At 44.4% G+C, this 21103-nt stretch overlaps 2 protein-coding genes across 2 annotated transcripts in view; both read left to right on the top strand.

Annotated features, from left to right (window-relative positions):
- LOC144695670 (uncharacterized) overlaps nucleotides 1-21103 on the top strand; it is a 278313-nt gene that overhangs the window by 194409 nt on the left and 62801 nt on the right. The gene's annotated exons all lie outside the window — the stretch shown is intronic.
- The window catches only part of LOC144695442 (E3 ubiquitin-protein ligase TRIM39-like), a 29402-nt gene that overhangs the window by 4746 nt on the left and 3553 nt on the right, over nucleotides 1-21103 (top strand). Inside the window, 5 exon segments of the mRNA XM_078566328.1 lie at nucleotides 13755-14312; nucleotides 14403-14498; nucleotides 14592-14825; nucleotides 19253-19275; nucleotides 19378-19493. Coding sequence (XP_078422454.1) covers nucleotides 13755-14312; nucleotides 14403-14498; nucleotides 14592-14825; nucleotides 19253-19275; nucleotides 19378-19493 — 1027 coding nt within the window.

The following is a 21103-nucleotide window of genomic DNA, read 5'->3' as shown; positions in this document are numbered from 1 at the left end:
GTGCCACAGGGATAACTGCTGGGGGCTTAACTATTTAGGATATGTATGAATGACTTGGATGAAGGGACCCAGTGTATTGTAGCCAAATTTGCTGACAATTAAAACATAGATAGGAAAGCAAGCTGTGAGGACAATGCAAAGAGTCTGCAAAGGGATATAGATTGATCAAGTGAGGGAGCAAAAATTTGGCAGAAGGAGGATACTGCGGGAAAATGTGAGGTTGTCAGATTTGGTGGGAGGAATAGGAAAGCAGAATATCATTTAAATGAAGAGACAGTGCAAAACGAAGTGGTACTGAGGGATTTGGGTGTCTGAGCACACATGGATCAGAAAAAAAGTTAACATGCAGGTGCAGCAAGAAATTAGCAAAGTAAATGGACTGTTGGCCTTTATTGCAAAGAGGGTGGAAAATAAAATTAGAGAAGCCTTGCTGCAATGTACAGGACATTGGTGAGACCACACCTAGAGTACTGTGTACAGTTTGGTCTCGTGACTTAAAGAAGGTCATACTTGCATTATATACAGTTCAGAGAAGGTTCATTGGGTTTATTCCTGAGATGAAAGGGTCCTCTTCTGAGGAAAGTTTGAGTAAGTTAGGCCTATACTCATTGGCGTTTAGAAGGAGAGGCGATCTTATTGTAACATATAAGATTCTGAGGGGGCTTGACAGGGTCGCTGCTGGGAGGATGTTTCCCCTCGAGGGTGGATCTAGAACTAGGGGGCACAGATTAAAAATGCATTTAAGACGGAAATGAGGAGGAATTTCTTCTCTCAGAGGGTCGTTAATCTTTGGAATTCTCTTCCCTACAGAACAGTGGAGGTTGGGTTATTAAATGTATTCAAGCCCGAGTTGGGCAGGTTTTTTTATTTAAAGGAGTGTGAAGAGTTATTGGGGACAGGCAGGAAAGTGGAGCTAAGGCCACAGACAGATCAACCATTATCTTATTGATTGGTGGAGCAGTTTCGATGGGCCAAATGGCCCGACCCCTGCTCCTATTCTAAATCTTCATCTCAGTTTTAAAGGTGTAACAAAAGAGAAATTTCATTTTCGAATTAAATTGAATAAGCAGTCTCTTTACGTGGTGTTTATGCTGATGAAAACTTGCATACTTATGCTGCAACTATAGGAACAATGAGTGTCTTCGGTCTGTAATGTGTGTGTGTGTATGTGTGTGATTCTGTGTGAGTTTGGGCCCCTGTGTGTGTGAGTGTGTGATGTTTCACTCTGATTCCTGTTACGGTGTGTGTGTGTTTGTATGTGTGTGTGTGTGTGTGTGTGTGTGATGTTTCACTGATTCCTGTTACTGTGTGTGTCTGTGTGTGTGTGTATGTATGTGAGTGAGTGTGTGTCCGTGTGTGTGTGTGTTTCTGTGTGAGTGTGTCCGTGCATGTGTGTCCCTATGTGTGAGTGAGTGTGTGCCCCTGTGTCTGTCTGTCTGTATCTATGTGTGTGTCTGTGTGTGTGTGTGTGTGTGTGTCTGTGTCTGTGTGTGTGTGTCTGTGTGTGTGTGCAAATCAGAAGATCCATTACTTTTTTCTAACAACAGAATCCTTTTCTTTTCTAGGCTGTGCAGTGTTGAAGCAAGAAAGTACTTCTTGAATTGACTTAACTCCTATTTTTATTTTTGTCAACTTAAACAATGTGCTGAGCATAACCTCTTATCCAGATCCCAATACAGGACCAGCTTGACCATCCCCACACGTTGATATTCCAGATAAATTTATATCCTACACATCTCTAAGTCGCCTATCCGTGCTCGTTACGAATTGCCAATCCAAGCCTTCCATGTTGGCTTCAATTATGGATGTAGATGAAAACTTAGCTTTTAATCTGTTTAGCTTTTGTTTTATAATAAAAAGTATAAAATAGCAATTTGAAACTTAAGAAGTTAATGATTAACCTCCCCTACTCATTCATAAGAAATTCTAGTCTGAGTGGGTCTAGTCTAGTCTCATCAGTTTATTTAACAAGTTCACATTATGGCTGAAAAAAGACCTTTTATTGAAGCTTTTCGTGATGCACTTATCAGGACAATCACAAGGATACCAATGTCAGGGGAAACAACAACTCCAAACTGTATGAGAAGAGAGAGCTGATTCGTTGGCAAGTGGACTCTGATTGGTGGATTCATTGCCATGGAGAATGCACCAGTTAATGGTGACTGTCAGTTAACTGCCAAGCATTGTTTGAAAATTTAAACCAGGGAGCTTGACTCTGATTGGTCAAGGCATTGCCCTGAGTAATAAGCCAGCTAATAGCTATAGCTTATTCTATTTAGCTGAAGCAGGTGCAATGTGTGTACATGTTCTGTCTGTCTGCAAAGAACAAGGCCACCGTCACCTTCTCAAGGGCAATTAGGGATGGCGATAAATGCTGGCCTACCCAGCCCATAACCCATAAATGGGTTTGAAAAAATAATATATATAGCTTCCATTTGTGGCACACAAATACGCCATACTGCGAGCCTGACTGACAATCTTAAATTAGTTGTCAGCATAATTTTTGCTCACCATGCACTGTGTTGCTATGTTTTGTCAGTGTAAAGGTCATATTAGAAGAAAGCGTGGATTAGTTCATTCAGATCAACTGATTAGTTCCACTCATTCTGGACGGACACTAGATAAAGTGCATTCAGGCAACTCTGAAACAAGGTCCAGAATCCAGTTGCTTTTTGCTCGAGATCTGGAAAAGAATGGGACATCACTACGAATGTAATTCAAAACAGAGTTCATAAAGGGCTTTCAGACGTGCTGTGATTCCACCAGAAATCAACCGGTCGAATGTCTATAGTGTGAAAAGGAAACACCATTTATGGAGCCCAAAATTAAGTGCCCTCTTGGAGAAGCACCAGTTAACGGGGAGAAAATAGCATCTATTTCTTGAAGGCAAATTATAGCTGACGAACCATTTGAGTTATTTGCTGAAGTTAAAGCGGAGTTACGTGCAGCAGATGTTATATGTATATACGTATGTTCAAATGAAGTTGATAAAACACCAAGTGACAGGCCGATTCGGAATATAGAAGCACATGGTGCTAAAGGAATGGTTATAACTTTGGTATGTAATTGTCTGAGGGATAGGAGGCAGAGACTAGTGGTGGAAATTTCGCTTTGACTGCGGAGAAGTGTGCAATGAGGTCCCCAGGCGGTCGATTTTAGGGCCATTGCATTTCTTGGTGTGTATAAATGATCTGGGCTCATAAATAAGGATTAACATTTCGAAATTTGTAGCTAATACAAAACAGAGCAACACAGTGCATGATGGGTAGGATAGTAACAGGTGGACATCCTGATGAAATGTGGTGTAATGCAGGCAAGTGGGAAGTGAAGGAAAATGAGGGAAGGCAATATAAACGTAAATGACACCATTTCCAAGAGGAAGCAGGAACAGAGAAACCTGTGGTGGTAGTGGTGGTGGGGCGTGGGGTGGGGGCATGTGGGAAGGGAATCACGTCCACAATCTCTGAAGGTAATAGGACAAGTTGATCAAAGTGTCAAAAATATATGGTATCTGCAGACGTGAATTTAATGTGGATAAGTGTGAAATGCTGCTCTTCAGCAGAACCAACAGTGTGAGGCATTATCATCCAAAGGCATTATTTTGAGTTTGGGTGTGGTAAAAAAAACAAGGGGAGGGGGGGGGCCGTTAAACAGAAGTGACAGGCGGCCCTGTGGGGGAGGGGGCTTGGGGAAAAAGCATTAAAAAGAACATGTACAAAAGAATAAAATGAAAAAGATAAAAATAAATAAATAAATATTGGATTTAAGAAGAGGGTCAAGATGGAAGAGAGAGTTCATGGTCTGAAGTTGTTGAACTCAATGTTAAGTCCGGGAGGCTGTAAAGTGCCTAGTCAGAATATGAGGTGCTGTTCCTCCAGTTTGCGTTGAGCTTCACTGGAACATTGCAGCAGGCCAAGGACGGATATGTGGGCATGAGAGCAGGGTGGAGTGTTGAAATGGCAAGCGACAGGAAGTTCTGGGCCATGCTTGTACACAGACCGAAGGTGTTCTGCAAAGCAGTCACCCAGTCTGTGTTTAGTCTCATCATTGTAGAGAAGACTGAATTGGGAGCAGCGAATACCATGGACCAAATTGAAAGACGTGCAAGTGAAGCGCTGCTTCACCTGAAAGGAATGTGTTTTGGCCCTTGGACTGTGAGGAAGGGGGAAGGTAAAGCGGCAGGTATTGCACCTTCTGCGATTGCAAGGGAAGGTGCCGTGGGAAGGGGATGAGGTGTTGGGGGTGATGGAAGAGTGTCCCGGAGGGAATGGTCCCTACGTAATGCCGACGAGGAGGGCGGGGGAGGGGGTGGGGGGTTGGTGTGGTGTGAAGGAGAGATGTGTTTGGTGGTGGCATCATGCTGGGGTTGGCGGAAATGGCGGACGATGATCCTTTGAATGTGGAGGCTGGTGGGGTGTAAACTGAGAACACAGGGGACCCTATCATGGTTCTGGGAGGGAGAGGAAGGTGTGAGGGCTGAGCTGTGGGAGATGGGTCGGGCACGTTTGAGGGTCCTGTCAACCAGTGTGGGGGGATGCAGGGGGAACCTCGGTTAAGGAAGAAGGAAGACATGTCAGAAGCGCTGTTTTGGAAAGTAACATCATCGGAACAGAGGCAAAGGAACTGAGGGAATGGGTTGGAGCCCTTACAGGGAGCGGGGTGTGAGGAGCTGTAGTCGAGGTAGCTGTGGGAGTCGGTTGGATTGTAATGAATATTGGTGGACAGTCTATCACCAGAAATGGAGACAGAGGGGTCAAGGAACGGAAGGGAAGGGAAGTGTCAGAGGTGGACCATGTGGAGGTGATAGATGGGTGAGAATTGGAAACAAAATCAATACATTTTGCTGGTCCAGGCGAGAGCGTGAAGCGGCACTGAAACAGTTATCGATGTACCAAGAAAAGAGTTGTGGGGGGGTGGGGGTAGGCCTGAATAGGACTGAAACAAGGAATGCTCCACATAACCCATAAAGAGACAGGCATAACTGGGACCCCTTGCAGGAACCCATAGCCACATCTTTTATTTGGAGGAAGTGAGACAAGTATAAGGAGAAATTATTCAGTGAGAGAACAAGTTCAGCCAGATGGAGGGGAATGGTGGTCCGGCCTCTGTTCAAGGAAGAAGCGGAGAGCCCTCAGAACATCCTGGTGAGGGATGGAGGTGCAGAGGGATTGGACGTCCATGGTGAAGAGCAGGCGTTTAGCGCCAGGGAAGTGGGAATTGTTGATATGATGTAGGGCATCAGAGGAATCGTGAATGTAGGTAGGAAGAGACTGGACAAGGGGAGAGAGAATGGAGCCAAGATAGGAAGAAATGAGTTCAGTGGGGCAGCAACAGTCTGACATGATCGGTTTGCCGGGAAAGTCCTCTTTGTGGATTTTGGGGTGGAGGTAAAAGTGGGCTGTCCAAGGTTGGGAGACTATGAGATTAGGAGCTGTGGAAGGAAGATCTCCAGGGGAGATGAGGTCAGTGACAGTCCTGGAAACAATGGCTTGATGTTCGGTGGTGGGGTAATGGTCCAGGGGGAGGTAGGAGGAAGTGTTTGTGAGCTGGCGCTCAGCCTCTGCGAGTTAGAAGTCAATACGCCAGGCAACAACAGCACCACCCTTGTCGGCTGGCTTGGTAACAAAGTCAGGGTTTGACTTGAGGGGCCGGAGTGCAGCAAGTAAGACATCAGGGTAGAGCTATTTGAAGAGAGTGAAGTACCTGACATTGTAGCCCCTTGGGCGATTTTATTCAAAACTGGGAGATTTTGATGGAAAAACAGTTCTCTCTGACAAGTGTATTAAAGTAGATCTAAAGTAATTGCAAAATAACTAGAGGGGAAATGAGGATGAATTGTTTTTTGTTATTATCTGAATGTTTTCCGTGAAAGGGTGGTGGAAGCAGGTGCCACGGAGACTTTCAAAGGGTAATTGGTTCTGTCCTTGAAGGGAATAAATTTGTAGGGTTTGGGGAAAAATCTAGGGTGCGTCCCTAAATTGGACAGGCCTTTCAAAAGCCGGGACATACATATTCACAACGGGCTGAACAGGTTTCCTCTGTGCCATATGATTCCATAACTGAATGACTCTCCTCCATGCTTGTAAGATTTGGTCCGGGAATCACTGATTACCTAAAACTGGGGTCTCGGTCACAAATGGTTCAGAACAGTTTACTTAAATGCAACAATTTAGATGCGACACAGAAACTAAATTGACTGAAAAGACCCAGAACATATGAGGATGGTTTACCAGTCCTGGATTTAACGAATGGGTGGATGGAGTACAGTGATGCTTTTCTCTGTAGCTTGCCTGCAGTCTCTTCAGTTCTCATTTTCCTTAAGCTAACCAGGGTGCGAGGTCAAAACGAGCATAGATCCACCTCAGAAAACACTCCATCGTCTGTTGTAACATTTCCTTCCTGAGTAACTGTTTATCTATTTCATTTCTAGGGAACTGGTGGGCGTCTCTTCTTCCTAAATCCCAGTCCCTAGCCCATGAAGTCTTGTCATCTTTTAAAAACGTATTCTTTCACGGGATGTAGACATCGCTGGCTGGGCCAGCATTTATTGCCCATCTCAAATTGCCCTTGAGAAGGTGTTGAACTTCTTAAACGTTGTTGGAGTTGCACTCATCGAGGCAAGTGGGGAGTATTCCGTCACACTCCAGAATTGTGCCTTGTAGGTTGTGGACAGGCTTTAGGGAGACCGGAGGTTAGTTATGGCCGCAGAATTCCCAGCCCATGACCTGCTCTAGTAGATACAATATTTTTATGGCTGGCCTAGTTAAATTTCTGGTCAGCGGTAACGCCTAGGATATTGATAATGGGGGATTCAACGATGGTAATTCCATTCAATGTCAAAGGAAGATGGTTCGATTTTATTTTATTGGAATGGTCATTGCCTGGCACTTGTGTTTCGTACGTGTTACTTGCTATTTGTCAGCCCAAGCCTGGATGTTGATCTTGTCTTGCTGCATGTGGACACGGACTGCTTCAGTATCTCAGGAGTTGTGAGTGGCACTGAATGCTTTGCAATCATCAGCGAACATCCCCACCTCTGACCTTATGATGGAGGGAAGGTCATTGGTGAAGCAGCTGAAAATAATTGGGTCGATGACACTGCCCTGAGGAACTCCTGTAGCAATATCCTGGGACTAAGGTGATTGACCTCCAACAATGATAACCGCCATCCCTTGTACTAGGTATGACTCTAACCAGTAACCAGTAGAGAGGTTTCCCATCCCCTACCTCCACCCCAATTCCCATTTGCTTCAGTTTGGCTGGGGTTCCTTAATGCTACAATCGGTCAAATGCTGCCTTGAGGTCAAAGGCAACCATTCTCAGCTCACCTCACCTCTTCCTGGGATATCTTGTCTGTTTCTTCAGATATGGGCCATGAGATTCCATCTTATCAGACTTAGGAATGTCTTCTGCACGGGCCCATAGCATCATGCCCTTGGCAGAAATAAAGACAACGTGCTGTTCTGTGCTTGTGTCAACGCTGGCAGAATGCAATAGAATATTTATTAACATGGGAGAGAGAGAAGGAGAGGGAGAGAGTGACGGGGGTGGGGCGGAGAGATCTATTTCTATAATATTCGATTCATTTCTTAAGATTTTGTAAGTTCATTTGAAGGACATTTCTTACATACTAACATTAAAGATGGTAGACCTCCAAGAATTACATAGAACTTACCACATGGGGACCAGACTTCCCAACTAGCCTTTAATATTAGTTTAGAGACGGTATTCTTGACTATTGTTGATAGTGTAAACCAGCTAATATCATTCGGCTCCGCCCATTGTTCCATTCTACTGAAGTCAAAGGAAAGGGAAACATATATGTTTGCCTACTAAATCAAACCCCGTCCTGCCTCTTTCCTGGCCGAGTCTGGATATCCATCTCTAATTTCTCCACCCCGCTTCGTCAGCCTTCTACTAAGTTCATTTCGCCCACGTGGTCGACCGCTTGCTCCTTTGATCCTGCTCCCACGAACTGCCAACCAGCCAATAACATTTCCAGAGCCGCATGCCTTCTGCCACCGTCACTCTTTCTCTCAAAGCTACCATCACATCCCCGCAGCGGGAAAATGCAACCCAATATCCGGAGCTGCTTTGTAACGGGTCAAACTATGTCGCCAGTTTTGCGACACGACCCCAGACGAAGTTGTAACCTACAACCACCCCCCAGCCAGCCAACCCCTCCAGTCCCGTGAGAGAATCCTGTCCTCAACATAGTCCCACCGTCACCTGGAGACTCCAGCAAGCTGCTTTCTGCACAACCGGAGCCCTATTTAAAATATTTAATTCATACTGGCGCTGGGCACAATATGGACGCAAGAGCTTGCCAGACTCCTAACCCGCCCCAAAGTACTGCTAGACGAGAGCAAAAAGAGCCGTGGGCAACGAACTGTCAGTTCAGCCGCCCATTCTCCCTTTATTCGAGACGGTGTCAATAGGCATCGTGTTAAGATCCGGTTCACAAATGTCCTTCAAGGAAGGAAATCTGCCGTCCTTACCTGGTCTGGCCTATGTGTGACTCCAGACCCACAGTAATGTGGTTGGCTCTTAACTGCCCTCTGAAATGGCCGAGCAAGCCACTCAGTTCAGGGGCAGCTGGGAAGGGCAACAAATGCTGGCCTTGCCAGCAACACACACCCCCAACCCCATGAAAGAATAAAGAAACCAAATGATATCTATCTTCCCTCTTCGCTCAGGTGCATTGCGATCGGCTTGGGTTTCAGTCTCACCGTAAGACAGATTGAAACCAGAGTCTTGTGTTCCGTTGTGTTTATGAGTCTCGCAGTCCAGTGTCCATTGAAAGATGCCAATCTGAACTGTTTCCGTGTTGCAGGACTCTCCAAACACACTAACAGTGCAGCCAGACTTGTTCCATACTTTCACCTCCCACTTATGCACCATGTCCTTAAATCTCTTTGGATAACAACCATCTATCTATCTTAGGTTCAAAATTAACAATTGATCTGGCATAAATTGCCATTTGCGGAAGGGAATTCCAAACTTCCAACAGCCTTTGCATGAAAAAATGTTCCTAATTTTACGGCTGACGGCTGTGGTTCTAATATTTTGACTATGCATCCTAGTCCCAGGCTGCCCAACTCGGTGAAATAGCTTCTTCGACTCTACCCGATCAAATCACCCCTTAACTCTCCAGATTCCAATGTGTACAGCCTTAGTTTGTTCAATCTCTTTTCGTAGCTTAACTCTTGTAGTGCAGGTAGCATGCTGGGGTGTCCACGCTGCACTCCCTCCGAGACCAATATATCCTTCCCAGGGTGTGGTGTTTAGACAGCGCTCACAGTACTCCAGGCATGGTCAAACCAGAGCTTTTTATATCTGAAGCATGACTTTCTAACCTCTCATATTCCAGTTATCTACATATAAAATTCCACATTCCATTATCCTATTTAATTACTTTCTGTACCTGTTCCTAGCATTTTAATAATCTATGTGCCTAGACTCCAAATTCTATTTGGACCTCCACTTTTTCTAACTTTTCGCCATTTGGAAACTATTCTGTTCTATCCAGTTTAGCTCCAAGGTGGATGACCTCACATTCACTCTGTTGAAATCAACTTGCCACAATTTGGGCCAATCACTTAATCTATAATTATCTCTTTGCATTGCTGCAATGCTCAAGTTCTGCACTGCCAAACGACTATCTCGTTGTAATTGCACCTTTACATCTACACTACTTACGATGCCACCTATCTTTATGCCATTGACAAATATGGATATGTGGTTTTCTATCACAAGCTCTAAGTCACTAATGAACATGGTGAATAGTTGAGGCCACAGCACAGATCCTTGAGGGACATGACTAGTCACATCCTGCCAGTTAGAGTACTCGCCAATTATCCCTACTTTCCGTCCCCTGCCGTTCAGTCAATTTCCTAACCAGGTCGATAACTTGCCTTCAGTTCTATAAGGTTCAACTTATCTATCAGTCTCCAATGCTGGACTTCTATCAAACGACTTCTGGAAGTCCATATAAATAGCATGTATGGACATTCCTTGCCCACTGCTTTCGTTACATCATCCAAAATATGCACAATCAGATTCGTCAGGCGTGACCCACCCTTTATAAATTGGCCCCCTATCGAGCTTTACCTGTCCCAACCTCCTCTACCAGCTTATATTTCACCTCATTTCTCTATTTCCTTAGTTCTGATGAAGGGTCATACGGACTCGAAACGTCAACTGTATTCCTCTCCGAAGATGCTGTCAGACTTGTTGAGTTTTTCCAGGTATTTTTATTATTGTTCTTTATAAATTGATGCTGGCTGTCATGGGTCAGCTGGTAATCTTCAAGGTGTTGAGTCATCCTATCCCCTGTGAGAGACTAATAATTTGCTGACAGCAGATTGTAGAAGAAACCGATCTATAATTCCCTGGTTTCTCTCCCTGAACTTTCTTAAATACTCCGTAACATTCATAATGTCCCAGTATAAGAGAAAGATTCAGGAACCGTGGACCTTTGGAAGAGTGCAGTTAGAGGACCTCCGTCCTTTAAAACCCTGATATAAAAACCGTCTCTTCCGGGGGATTTGTCGCTCTTTAGTCTCGTTAATTTCTCTGTTGCGGTTGCCTTGCTTATGTTAATTTTGTGGAATCCCTTCCCCTGATTCAATCATGGTTTCCTTTCGGCAGATATTGAAGCAAAGTAACCAATCAACGCGCCCGCCATTGCCTTATGATCAGTGATAACATCACCATTATTAGTCTTCAAGGGACCCGCCTTGATTCGGACCATCCTCCTTTCCCCGATATAATTACATATTTTTAAAATTGTGTTGATTTTGGTATCCCTTGTATATTTCATTCCACACCCCAAATTTGTAGTTCTTAATGCCTCCTTTGTCACCTTTACTTCTATTTGCATTTCTTGCTGCTTTTTGCGTTTTGTAGGTTTGTTTTTAAATTTTGGTCACCCCCTTGCTTGTTCGGTTTCCCAAGCCTGTCTTGTTTGTAAAGTAGGGGGAATGAACTCATGCAATATCACGTTAAATTCCTTCCCACCCATTAACAGATTTGTCCAGTTATCTGTCGACAGTCTCTGCCTCATCCCATTGAAGTAAGTCTTAAATGTATCTAGAATCTTAATAGTTCTTCCACATTTCTCCCTTTCAGACACGACGTTTTTTGGTATTCAAAATCATGAGGGGTCTGGATAGACCAGATGGGGAGATACCGTTCCCACCTGCTGAAGGATCGGCAACTTAGAGGGCACCGATTCATCGCAATTGGCAAAAGACACAGTGGCGACATGAGGACAAACTTCTTTATGCAGCGAGTGGTTAGGATCTGAAATGCAGTGCGGATCTCAAAAGGGAATCGGATCAATATCTTGAAAGGAAAAATATGCAGGGTTACGAGAGAAAGGCGGGGAAGTGGCATGAGGTGAATTGCTCGTGCAGAGGCCAGCATGGCCACGACGGGCCGAATGGCCTCCTCCTGTGTTGTAACCATTCTATGATTCATGCTGAAGGGTCGTCTAGAAATATCAGCTCAAGCTCATATCACTTTTGGGACTAGGGTCTGAACATTTACTCAAAAGGCTGCGACTCTGTGGAACTCTCTCTCCAAGGGGGCTGTGAATTTTCAGTCACTGGGTACATTCTAAACTGAAATAGACAGCTTTTGGGCAAGGTTTACCGGGATAGTGCGGGAAATTTGAATTGGGGTAAAAGATCAGCTATGATCTCAAGTTGGCTAACAGAGTGATTTAATTCGTCCCCTTTGCCTTGATTTCTTCACTGATCCTGTTGCTTGGGAAATGAAGATAAACTCCTGTCTGGAATGTCAGTTCAAGGCTCAGCGGGAGTCATAGCTTCCTCTTCATTCTTATTTCTGATGTTTTTTTTCATTCATTCACGGGATGTGGGCTTCGCTGGCTGGGCCAGCATTTATTGCTCATCCCTAGTTGCTCTTGAGAAGGTGGTGGTGAGCTGCCTTCTTGAACCCCTGCAGTCCATGTGGTGTAGGTACACCCACAGTGCTGTTAGGGAGGAAGTTCCAGGATTTTGACCCAGCGACAGTGAGGGAATGGCGATATATTTCCAAATCAGGATGGTGAGTTACTTGGAGGGGAACCTTAAGGTGGTGGTATTCCCATATATCTGCTGCCCTTGTCCTTCTAGGTGGCAGTGGTCGTGGGTTTGGAAGGTGTTGTCTAATGAGCCTTGGTGAATTCTTGCAGTGCATCTTGTAGACGGTACACACTGCTGCTACTGTGCATCGGTGGTGGAGAGAGTGAATGTTTGTGGATGTGGTGCCAATTAAGGGGACTGTTTTGTCCTGGACGGTGTCCAGCTTCTTCAGTGTTGTGGGAGCTGCTCTCATCCAAGCAGGTGGGAAGTATTCCTTCACACTCCTGACTTGTGCCTTGTCCTAACTTGTGCCTTGTGGACAGACTTTGGGGAGGCAGGGGGTGAGTTACTCGTCGCACGATTCCTAGCCTCTCACCTGCTCTAGTAGCCACAGTGTTTATATGGCTAGTCCAGTTCAGTTCCTGGCCAATGGTAACCCCAGGAATTTGATAGTGGGGGATTCAGTGGTGATTTCTCATCCTTGTTCCTTCTTCGCTATCCAGATCTTAGCGAAATGATCATTGATCGGGTCAGCCTGATGATGACGTCACAGGCTGCTTTGTCCCTCTGTGTGTTCGACATTATTTCGGACGGGAACAACACTTTCAGTAACAGAAGTGTGATTTCAGGCTGGGAACTGCGCCTGGGCCCGCCCACAGAAACAAGACAGCTGCAACTTGACTCAGGAAGCACGACAAGTCGATCATGGCAGCAGGACCTATGTTCCGCAGGAGATTTTAATTTCTCATATTTGTCTTGATTTCTTCACAGATCCAGTAACACTGGGTTGTGGACATAACCTCTGCCGCTCTTGTATCACCCAGTGTTGGGAAAAGAAGGAGATAAACTTCTGCCCGGAATGTAGAGAGGAGTTTCCAGGCCTTAGCGAGTCTGGCCGAGAAAGCTCGAAAATTAAAGCTGAATAAAAAAGAGAGGGAAAGTAAATTTCACTGTGAGGGGCATCAGGAAGAACCTCTGACAGTGCAGCACTCCCTCAGTCCTGACCCTCTGACTTGGTAGCGTTCCCTCAGTTCTCATCCTCTGATGGTGCAGCATTCTCTTAATCCTGACCCTCTGACAGTGCAGCTCCCTCAGTCGTAACCCTCTGACAGTACAGACATCCTTCAGTTTTGAAACTCTCACAGTGCAGTGGTCCCTTAGTCTAATGGGAACCCTACATCACAGCAGTGTATATACTACATAAGTGTCACAACTACTTTAGAGTGCTCTAAGAGGCTCTGGGTATTTGAAAGGCGCTATATAATTGCAAGGTATGCCCTGGCAGATAAGATAGAAAATCACAGATTCAATCCCGGTGAAAACCTTCCCTGTGCCTGTCACATAAATCCACTCCTTGTCGTTTATGGCAATTTGTGCTTTAGGGTGAGCAGGGGCGATGAATAAAATCAGTTCCGTTTAAGGATGGAAATTTTACACCATATTTGACCAAAGGGCTTATAGTCGGCAGCGAGTTCAGACTGGAGCAAAATGCAGTGGAATCTGGATCCCTGCCCAACTCAGTCTCCTCCCCCCACCTCCCCCCCCACCCCCCACCCCAACAACATTCCATGTGATTTCACCAGCTCCTTCACTTCTTTCTTCACTTCTTCCCCTCCGCCCTGTTTTTCCTTTAGTTGCTCTCGGTCTTACCTGCCTGCGTAAAAGTGTCCAGGTCAAAGATTAGTTTTCGAGAATTATCCTTTGAGTATTGCAACGATCTTTACAGGGAAATCGGACACGGAAGGTGTTCAGAAGGCAGTAACAGCCAGCCAAACGCGGTTTGAATCAAAAAGCGCTCAGTGTTTGACGTGCCCATGGCTTCCGTGCAACAGGCAGAGTTTGACCGAGGAGGCAATTTGCCCCATTTGCCTTGATTTCTTCGCCGATCCGGTAATACTGGAGTGCGGACACAACTTCTGCCGCTCCTGTATCACCCAGTGTTGGGAAAAGAAGGACATGAACCCCTGCCCGGAATGTAGAGAGGAGTTTCCGGAAAGAAACCTCAGGGCAAATCGGGCCTTAGCGAATCTGGCCGAGAAAGCTCGAAAATTAAAGCTAGATCCGAAAGAGAAGGAAAGTAAACTTCACTGTGAGAAACATCAGGAAGAACTGAAGCTGTTTTGTGAAAGTGACAAGAAATTGATCTGCCTGATTTGCAGAGATTCGCTGGAGCACAGAGAGCACCGCTTCCTGCCGATCGATGAAGCTGCTGAAATCTACAAGGTAAAAGGGGACAGGTTTTATCAGTTGGTTTATATATATATTTTTTAATGTTCTAACACTTGAAACTAAGATTTTCTTCCCCAATCCTAGGCCCAGGTGAAATCTTCCTTAGATTCTCTCACAGAGAAGAAATCGGCGGTTCTGGAAACGGAACAGAAACAGAAACGGAAGATTTCCGAAGTTAGGGTAAGGTCTCCCTGTGCTGATTTTGTGGGATCACGGTTAGTTTTATTCCCCTTATCGCGGGACAGTAATTATGTTCCATATTTCATTTGTTAGGAACAGTCGAGCAGTCTGCAGACCCACATCACATCCGAGTTCACTAAAATGCACCAGGTTCTCACTGAGAAAGAGCAGCGTTTACACAGAGATCTCAGGGAAGAAGAGGAGAGGATTCTAGAAACAATGGAGAAAAACCTTCGAGAGATTGAGGAGAATTTAAATTCTATTGAGGAGAGCGTCTCAAAGCTACGCAAACAGATGGAGCAAAAAGACCAATTGACATTTCTGAAGGTGAGGGGAATATTTTGCAGGTCAATGAAACTTCACATGGAAATAAAGGCAACAATTGTTGAAAAGAGAAGGTGGACTGAAACCGAATTTTCTTTGTATTCTGGGGACATTCCACTATTCTCTTCCACCTAACCGCTTCTCACACCATGTCCCGAATCCCGCCAATGGTCAAAAGAGCCTCAACAACAACTTGGATTTATATAGCGCCTTTCACAGCATAAAGCATCCCTGGGCGCGTTACTCCAATCTTACCAACAAAAGTCGACATCATGTCCTATATCAATAGAGTTGCCCAAAAGTCTATCCAAAGGGGTTTATTGTAAAGAGCGCCTTAATTAAGGAGGAGAAAGGTAAAGGCGGAGCATTTTCAACAAGACTTTTTATTAATTATGGCGCCTTGGACGTAACAAAACGTCCCAAGGGTTTCACCGAGCCACATAAGGAGATATTAGGTAAGAGAGGTAGGAGTGGCTAAAATGCGGAATGCAAGGTATAGAGGCTGAGAAGTGTGGGCGAGGAGGGGGGTGGGGGGAGGGGGGTGCAGAAGAAGGGTGGGGGGGGGTGAAATTACAGAGTTTAGGGCCGAAGCACGGCCCCCGATTGTGAAGCGGTTACAATCGAGGAAGCTGAAGGGGTCGGAGTTAGAAGAGGGCAGATGTCTTGAAGGGTTTTAGTGCTGGTACAAATTAAAGAGAAAGGGAGGGATCAGGCCATGTAAGGATTTGTGGAAAGGCGTTTCTCAATCCCGAATCCAATGCAAGTCAGCGAGCACAGGGTTGGTGGGTGAACAGGATTTGGTGCGGGTTAGGGCACAACAGCAGAGTTTTGGATGGCGTCAAGTTCATGGAGGTAGAATATAGGAGAACAACCAGGAGCGCATTAGAATCGGCAGGTCTAGAGGTGGCAAAGCCATCAATGAGGGTTTCAGTAGCAGAAGAGCTGAGGCAGAGAAAAGTCGGACTATGTTGCAGACCTGGAAATACATGGTCTTAATGCCAGGAGAGATATAAGGTTGAAAGCAGATTCGGAGTCAAATATGAAACCAAGGTTTCAAACAGTGTGGCTGAGCCTCATACAGTTGCCATGGAGAAGGGTGGAGGCGGTGACAAGGGAACATATTTTGTGGCGGGGACTGAAGACAATAGATTCCGTTTTCCTAATATTTAACTGGGAAAAGAGGGTGATTGAATTTTGGGAGGCTTAACGCCCAGGCAGCCGAAAGTATGGCTGCCGATGGTGGGGCGATGAAAATTTGGGATGCACAAGAGGCCAGAATTGGAGATGTGCAAAAATGTGAGAGAACATAGGAATATAGAATATAGAAGCACAGGAATATAGCAAATAGGAATAGGAGTGGGCCATTCGGCCCCTCGAGCCTGCTGCGCCTTTCGATTAGGTCATAACTGATGTCCTACTTTAACGCCATTTTCCCGCACTGGCCCCATTTCCCTGGATGTTTTTACTATCTAGAAATCTATCGAATCTGTCCTGAACATACTGACTGAGATTTGTAGGGCTGGAGGAGGTTACAGTTTAAGGAGGGAAAAGACGATAGAGCATTTTGAAAACAAAACGTTTAAAATGTGAAGTTTAAATTTGCTTCTCCGGCGCATTCATTTAATTAATTCATTCCGTGAATTCTGTTAAACCTGCGCATTGATTTTAGGACCCCATTTCTTCCCATTTTGCTCTTAGTTGTTCTTGAAAAGTCCCAATCTCCAATTCTTTCCCGAAAGAGGCCTTTAAGTTTCTTTCCAACTGTACAGCTGGTTGCCTTTTGAATGTTGCTGTTGAATCAGCCCCCACCAATGATTCAGTAATTCTCTTCCGGATTATCCTAATTCATTGGTTAAAATAATCAATTCTCCGCCCTGGTTATCTCCCAATCATTACATATATTTTTCCTCTGGTTAGGAATGGAAATCTCTTCATTTACTTTACCAAAATTCCTCATGGCTTTCAACTCCTCCATAAAATCTCTCTATAACCTTCCATGCTGCATGAAGAATAATTCCAGTTTCTCGAATATGTCCACATTTTTGAAGTCCCTCATTCCTTATACAATTCTTGTGAAGCTCTTCTGCAACTTTCCAATCCTGAACCTATCTCCTTAAGCAGGGTGCCCAGAACTCAACACAATACTCCAGCTGAGGCATAATTTGTGATTTATAATGGTTGAACATAAATTAATTTCTTTTGTATTCTATAACTCCATTTACAAAACTTGTCCTGCAACCCTCAAAGATTTGTCTATGGGAGACCCCAGCTATCTTTGTTCCTGTACTCCAGTGCACTTAAAATCAGTTTATGTTGCTTCTCCATATTTTTCCTCCACACGTCTTTGCATTAGATTTTACTGCTCATTTCACAATTATGTGTCTGTTCTCCTGAAGTCTGCTGCTGCCCTCCTCATTATTGACCACAATGCGAAGTTTTTTGGCAACTGCAAACGTTTCAATTGTGCCTTGTACACACAAGTTAAGGTCCTTGATGTGTTATGGATCGAGATGGGAGGAGTGCACAGTTAATTCTAGCCCCACTTCTCCACAGATAGTAACAATAAATGTTTAATTCACCCAGAAATCTGTCAATTGTTTACCTATTATTCCCGGCACAAAAAAACTCTAACCAGGTTTCTTTCAGTAAACACAAAAAATAAATTACCATCAAACAAACTACTTTTTAAAAACAATGAACCAGTTAACAAACAAGTTGTAGTTTAGAAACATATCGATTTTACCCTTTTAAATAAAACACATATTCAAACCCTCATACCTTCAAACACAAAGACAAAACAGCCCTGCAGAGGTTGGAACTTGGGAACATTTCTTTTAAAAGGATAACACTTGAAAAGATCTCGCCGCTGTTGATCAAACAGACGTCTGGTCACCGCAGAGGGTGCAACACCTGCCCCTTTACTTCCCCCCTCATCCAAGGGCCCAAACACTCCTTTCAAGTGAAGCAGCGCTTCCCTCAATTTAGTCTACTGCATTCGCTGCTTCTAATGCAGTCTCCTCTACATTGGAGAGACCAAACGCAGACTGGGTGACCGCTTTGTGGAACACCAACTGTCTGTCCACAAGCATGGCCCAGACCTCCCTGTCGCTTGCCATTTCAACCCACTACCCTGCTCTCATGCACACATGTCCATCCTTGGTCCCAATGTTCAACGCAAACTGGAGGAACAACACCTCATCTTCCGACTAGGTACTTTACAGTTTTCCAGACTTAATATTGAGTTTAACAATTTCAGATCATGAACTCTCTCCTCCATCTCCACCCCCTTTCTGACCCCCCTTTTTCCAATAATTTAAAAATTTTTTTACAACTATAAAATTTTTTCTTTTGCCTCCTATTTTTAAATTTATTTCGAACTATTGTTTCATCTCCACCTTTTAGCCCATTTCGATCCCTTCCCTCCCACCCCACCCGCACTAGGGCCATCTGGCAGTAGCTTGCTTCCCTTAATGTCCCCATTAGCAGGTCCTTTAGATAATATCACCACCGTCAACACCCCTTTGACCTTTTGTCTATGACATCTTTGGCAATCTCTTGGCCTCCACCTATCACTGGTCCCCTATCGAGCACTCCTGTCCCACTCCCTTTTACCAGCTTATATTTCACCTCATTTCTATATGTCTTAGTTCTGATGAAGGGTCATATGGACTCAAAACGCCAAGTGTATCCCTCTCCGCAGATGCAGTCAGACCTGCTGAGTTTTTCCAGGTATTTTTGTTTTTGTTCTAGACGTCTGGTCACAATAGATTGGAAGTTCTTTCAGGTGGATTTGTTGGTGAAACTGTCCTTGATGGCTCTTCTATATCAAAACTTTGTGAACTCTCAGGAAAAACAGATGAGTTACCCTGGCGTGGCATTTCGGAGGAAAGTTTAACACAAAGGTGGAGCAGAAAGAGGGGAAGAGACAGTCTTTTTCTTACAGCCTGCTTCTAAGGCACACCACTGCCCTCACAATGACTGAGAGTCTTAAAGACTGAAATGTTCGGAGAATACTTCTTCAAGCCAGGTATTTTTAACCAAACAGCTTGAGCCTATAGCCTGGCACCAGCAATTCTTTGTTCACTTAAATATACAAAGTATCTCTTCCCTCAGCAGGTGCACCCTGCCGGACATCTATCCTGACCCGTGGTTTCTTGAAGAATGGCATATTCACAGCCCCGAAATAATATTACAAACTTTTAAAATGAACTCAGGAGGAAGGATGTTCAAAATTCAATGTCCTTCAAAATTTTCCAAAAACGGGTTCCTCACAGATGTATAACACAAAGAGCAGTTCTGTATTTCTTCTGCATGTGTCTCGGTGAAAATTCATTTCATCAGCGAATCTTCAAACAATTTGACTGTGATTTCGATTATCTGTATATAGACGGCCAGTCCTGTCAGCTCAGATTGTGTTGTATTTATTTCAGGAGGAAGCTCGTCTGAAGAGAAGGTAGGGCACGATCTTTACTGAAAATCTACAATGTTTTGTAAAATAAATCAGAAAATTTCTTACAATTTACAACTTACAAAATCAATTGTTTAATATTTTTAGGGTGAGTGGGGACGGTCAGCTATTGTCAGTAGCAGATGCCACCCTGTCCATAGGAAAATTCAAAGGTCCTTTACAGTACACAATGTGGAGAGAAATGATAGACGCCATTAATCCTGGTAAAACTCTTATATTCATTTCTTGAATTTATGGATTCAGATCAGAAGAGCCTAAGTGCGCTCGCGTACCCATATTGAATTATCACATCTTTAGCGGTTAATTTCTAGGATGCTCTCTGTTCTCATATTGTTCCCTTGTGAGTACTTCTGGGTAAGTGTCTGAAGCCATCAGCACTGTGTGTCAAAGCAGTGAAGGGACCTGTATAACCAGAGGAATAGAGCACAGATCTCATGATGCGGTACCGGAATTGCAGATTGAACCAACTGGCCGTTAGTTGCTGGACTGATCCTTACACCATTTTGTATACAAGGGCGTGACATTTATATTCTTCAGTCCTCCGGCACCACCCCTGTAGCCAAGGAGGATTGGAGAGTATGGGCAATCCCTCAGCATTTTACTTCCCTTGCTTCCCTTGGTATCTTTGGATACTTCACATCCTGTCCCAGTGACTTATGAAATTTAAGTAGTGCCAGGCTAACTAATACATACTCTATAATTTTTAGCCCATCCAGTTTCTCGAACGTCTACTCTTTCATTATGACTTGGGCAGCATTTTTTTCCTAAGTAAATACAAAATGCTAATTTCGTATCTCAACCACACCCCTTCTCCTCTGCATTTAATTCCCTTTTATGTCGCTAGTCGAATCAACTGCTCCTTTTACCGACCTTTTAATATTCATCTGTTTATATAAGACTTTTTGATTGCTCTTTTTGTTAGCTGTCGGTCTCTTCTCATACCATCTATTTGCTTCACTCGTGTTATTTTGGCTTCGCCTCTGAACTCTTATATTCAGTCTGGTTCTCAATTGTGCTATCCACCAGACATATCTCATGTGCACACCTTTTCAGCTTCATCTCACTCTCTATCACTCTCGCCATTGGGGGAGCTCTGGATGTTTTGCCCTGCCTTTCCCTCTCCTGAGAATGTACTTTGACTGCACCTGGACTATCTCCTCTTTGGAGACAGCCCATAGTTTCATTACAGTTTTGCCTGCCAATCTTTGATTCCAATTTATCTGGGCGAGAACCATTCTCTCTCCCATTGAAGTTAGCCACCCCCCAATTAATTACTTTTATTTTACACTGGATTGCTTCTTGTCGTTTTCTGTAGATACCCTAAACCTTATAATAATACTAATGATCATTGTCTCCTGCTGGTTCCACTACTGAACCTTGATTCATTTGAGCCACCTCATTCCCCATAAGCAGACCCAGCAATGCCTCCTTCTTCCTTGAACTGGAAACACACTGATGTACAAAATTCTCCTGAACACCCTCTAGAAAGAAAGGCAGACTGGTATTGAAGGCAGTTTAGAGAAGTTTCACGAGGTTGATTTCTGGGGTGAGGGGTTTGTCTTATGAGGAAAGATTGAGCAGGTTGTGCCTGTACTCACTGGGGTTTAGAAGAACGAGAGGTGATCTTCGGGAAAGATATAAGATTCTGAGGAGGATTAACAGGGTAGATACTGAGAAGATGTTTTCCCTCGTGGGGGAATCCAGAACCAGGGGCACGGTTTCAAAAATAAGGAGTCTCCCATTTAAGACGGTGATGAGGAGGAACTTCTTCTCTCAGAGTCTTAGTCTTTGGAATCCTCTACCCCAGAGAGCA

Source organism: Cetorhinus maximus, chromosome 21 (assembly GCF_964194155.1).
Source record: "Cetorhinus maximus chromosome 21, sCetMax3.hap1.1, whole genome shotgun sequence".
In the NCBI taxonomy this organism is placed as follows: domain Eukaryota; kingdom Metazoa; phylum Chordata; class Chondrichthyes; order Lamniformes; family Cetorhinidae; genus Cetorhinus; species Cetorhinus maximus.
This window is presented reverse-complemented; position numbering and strand designations above follow the sequence as displayed.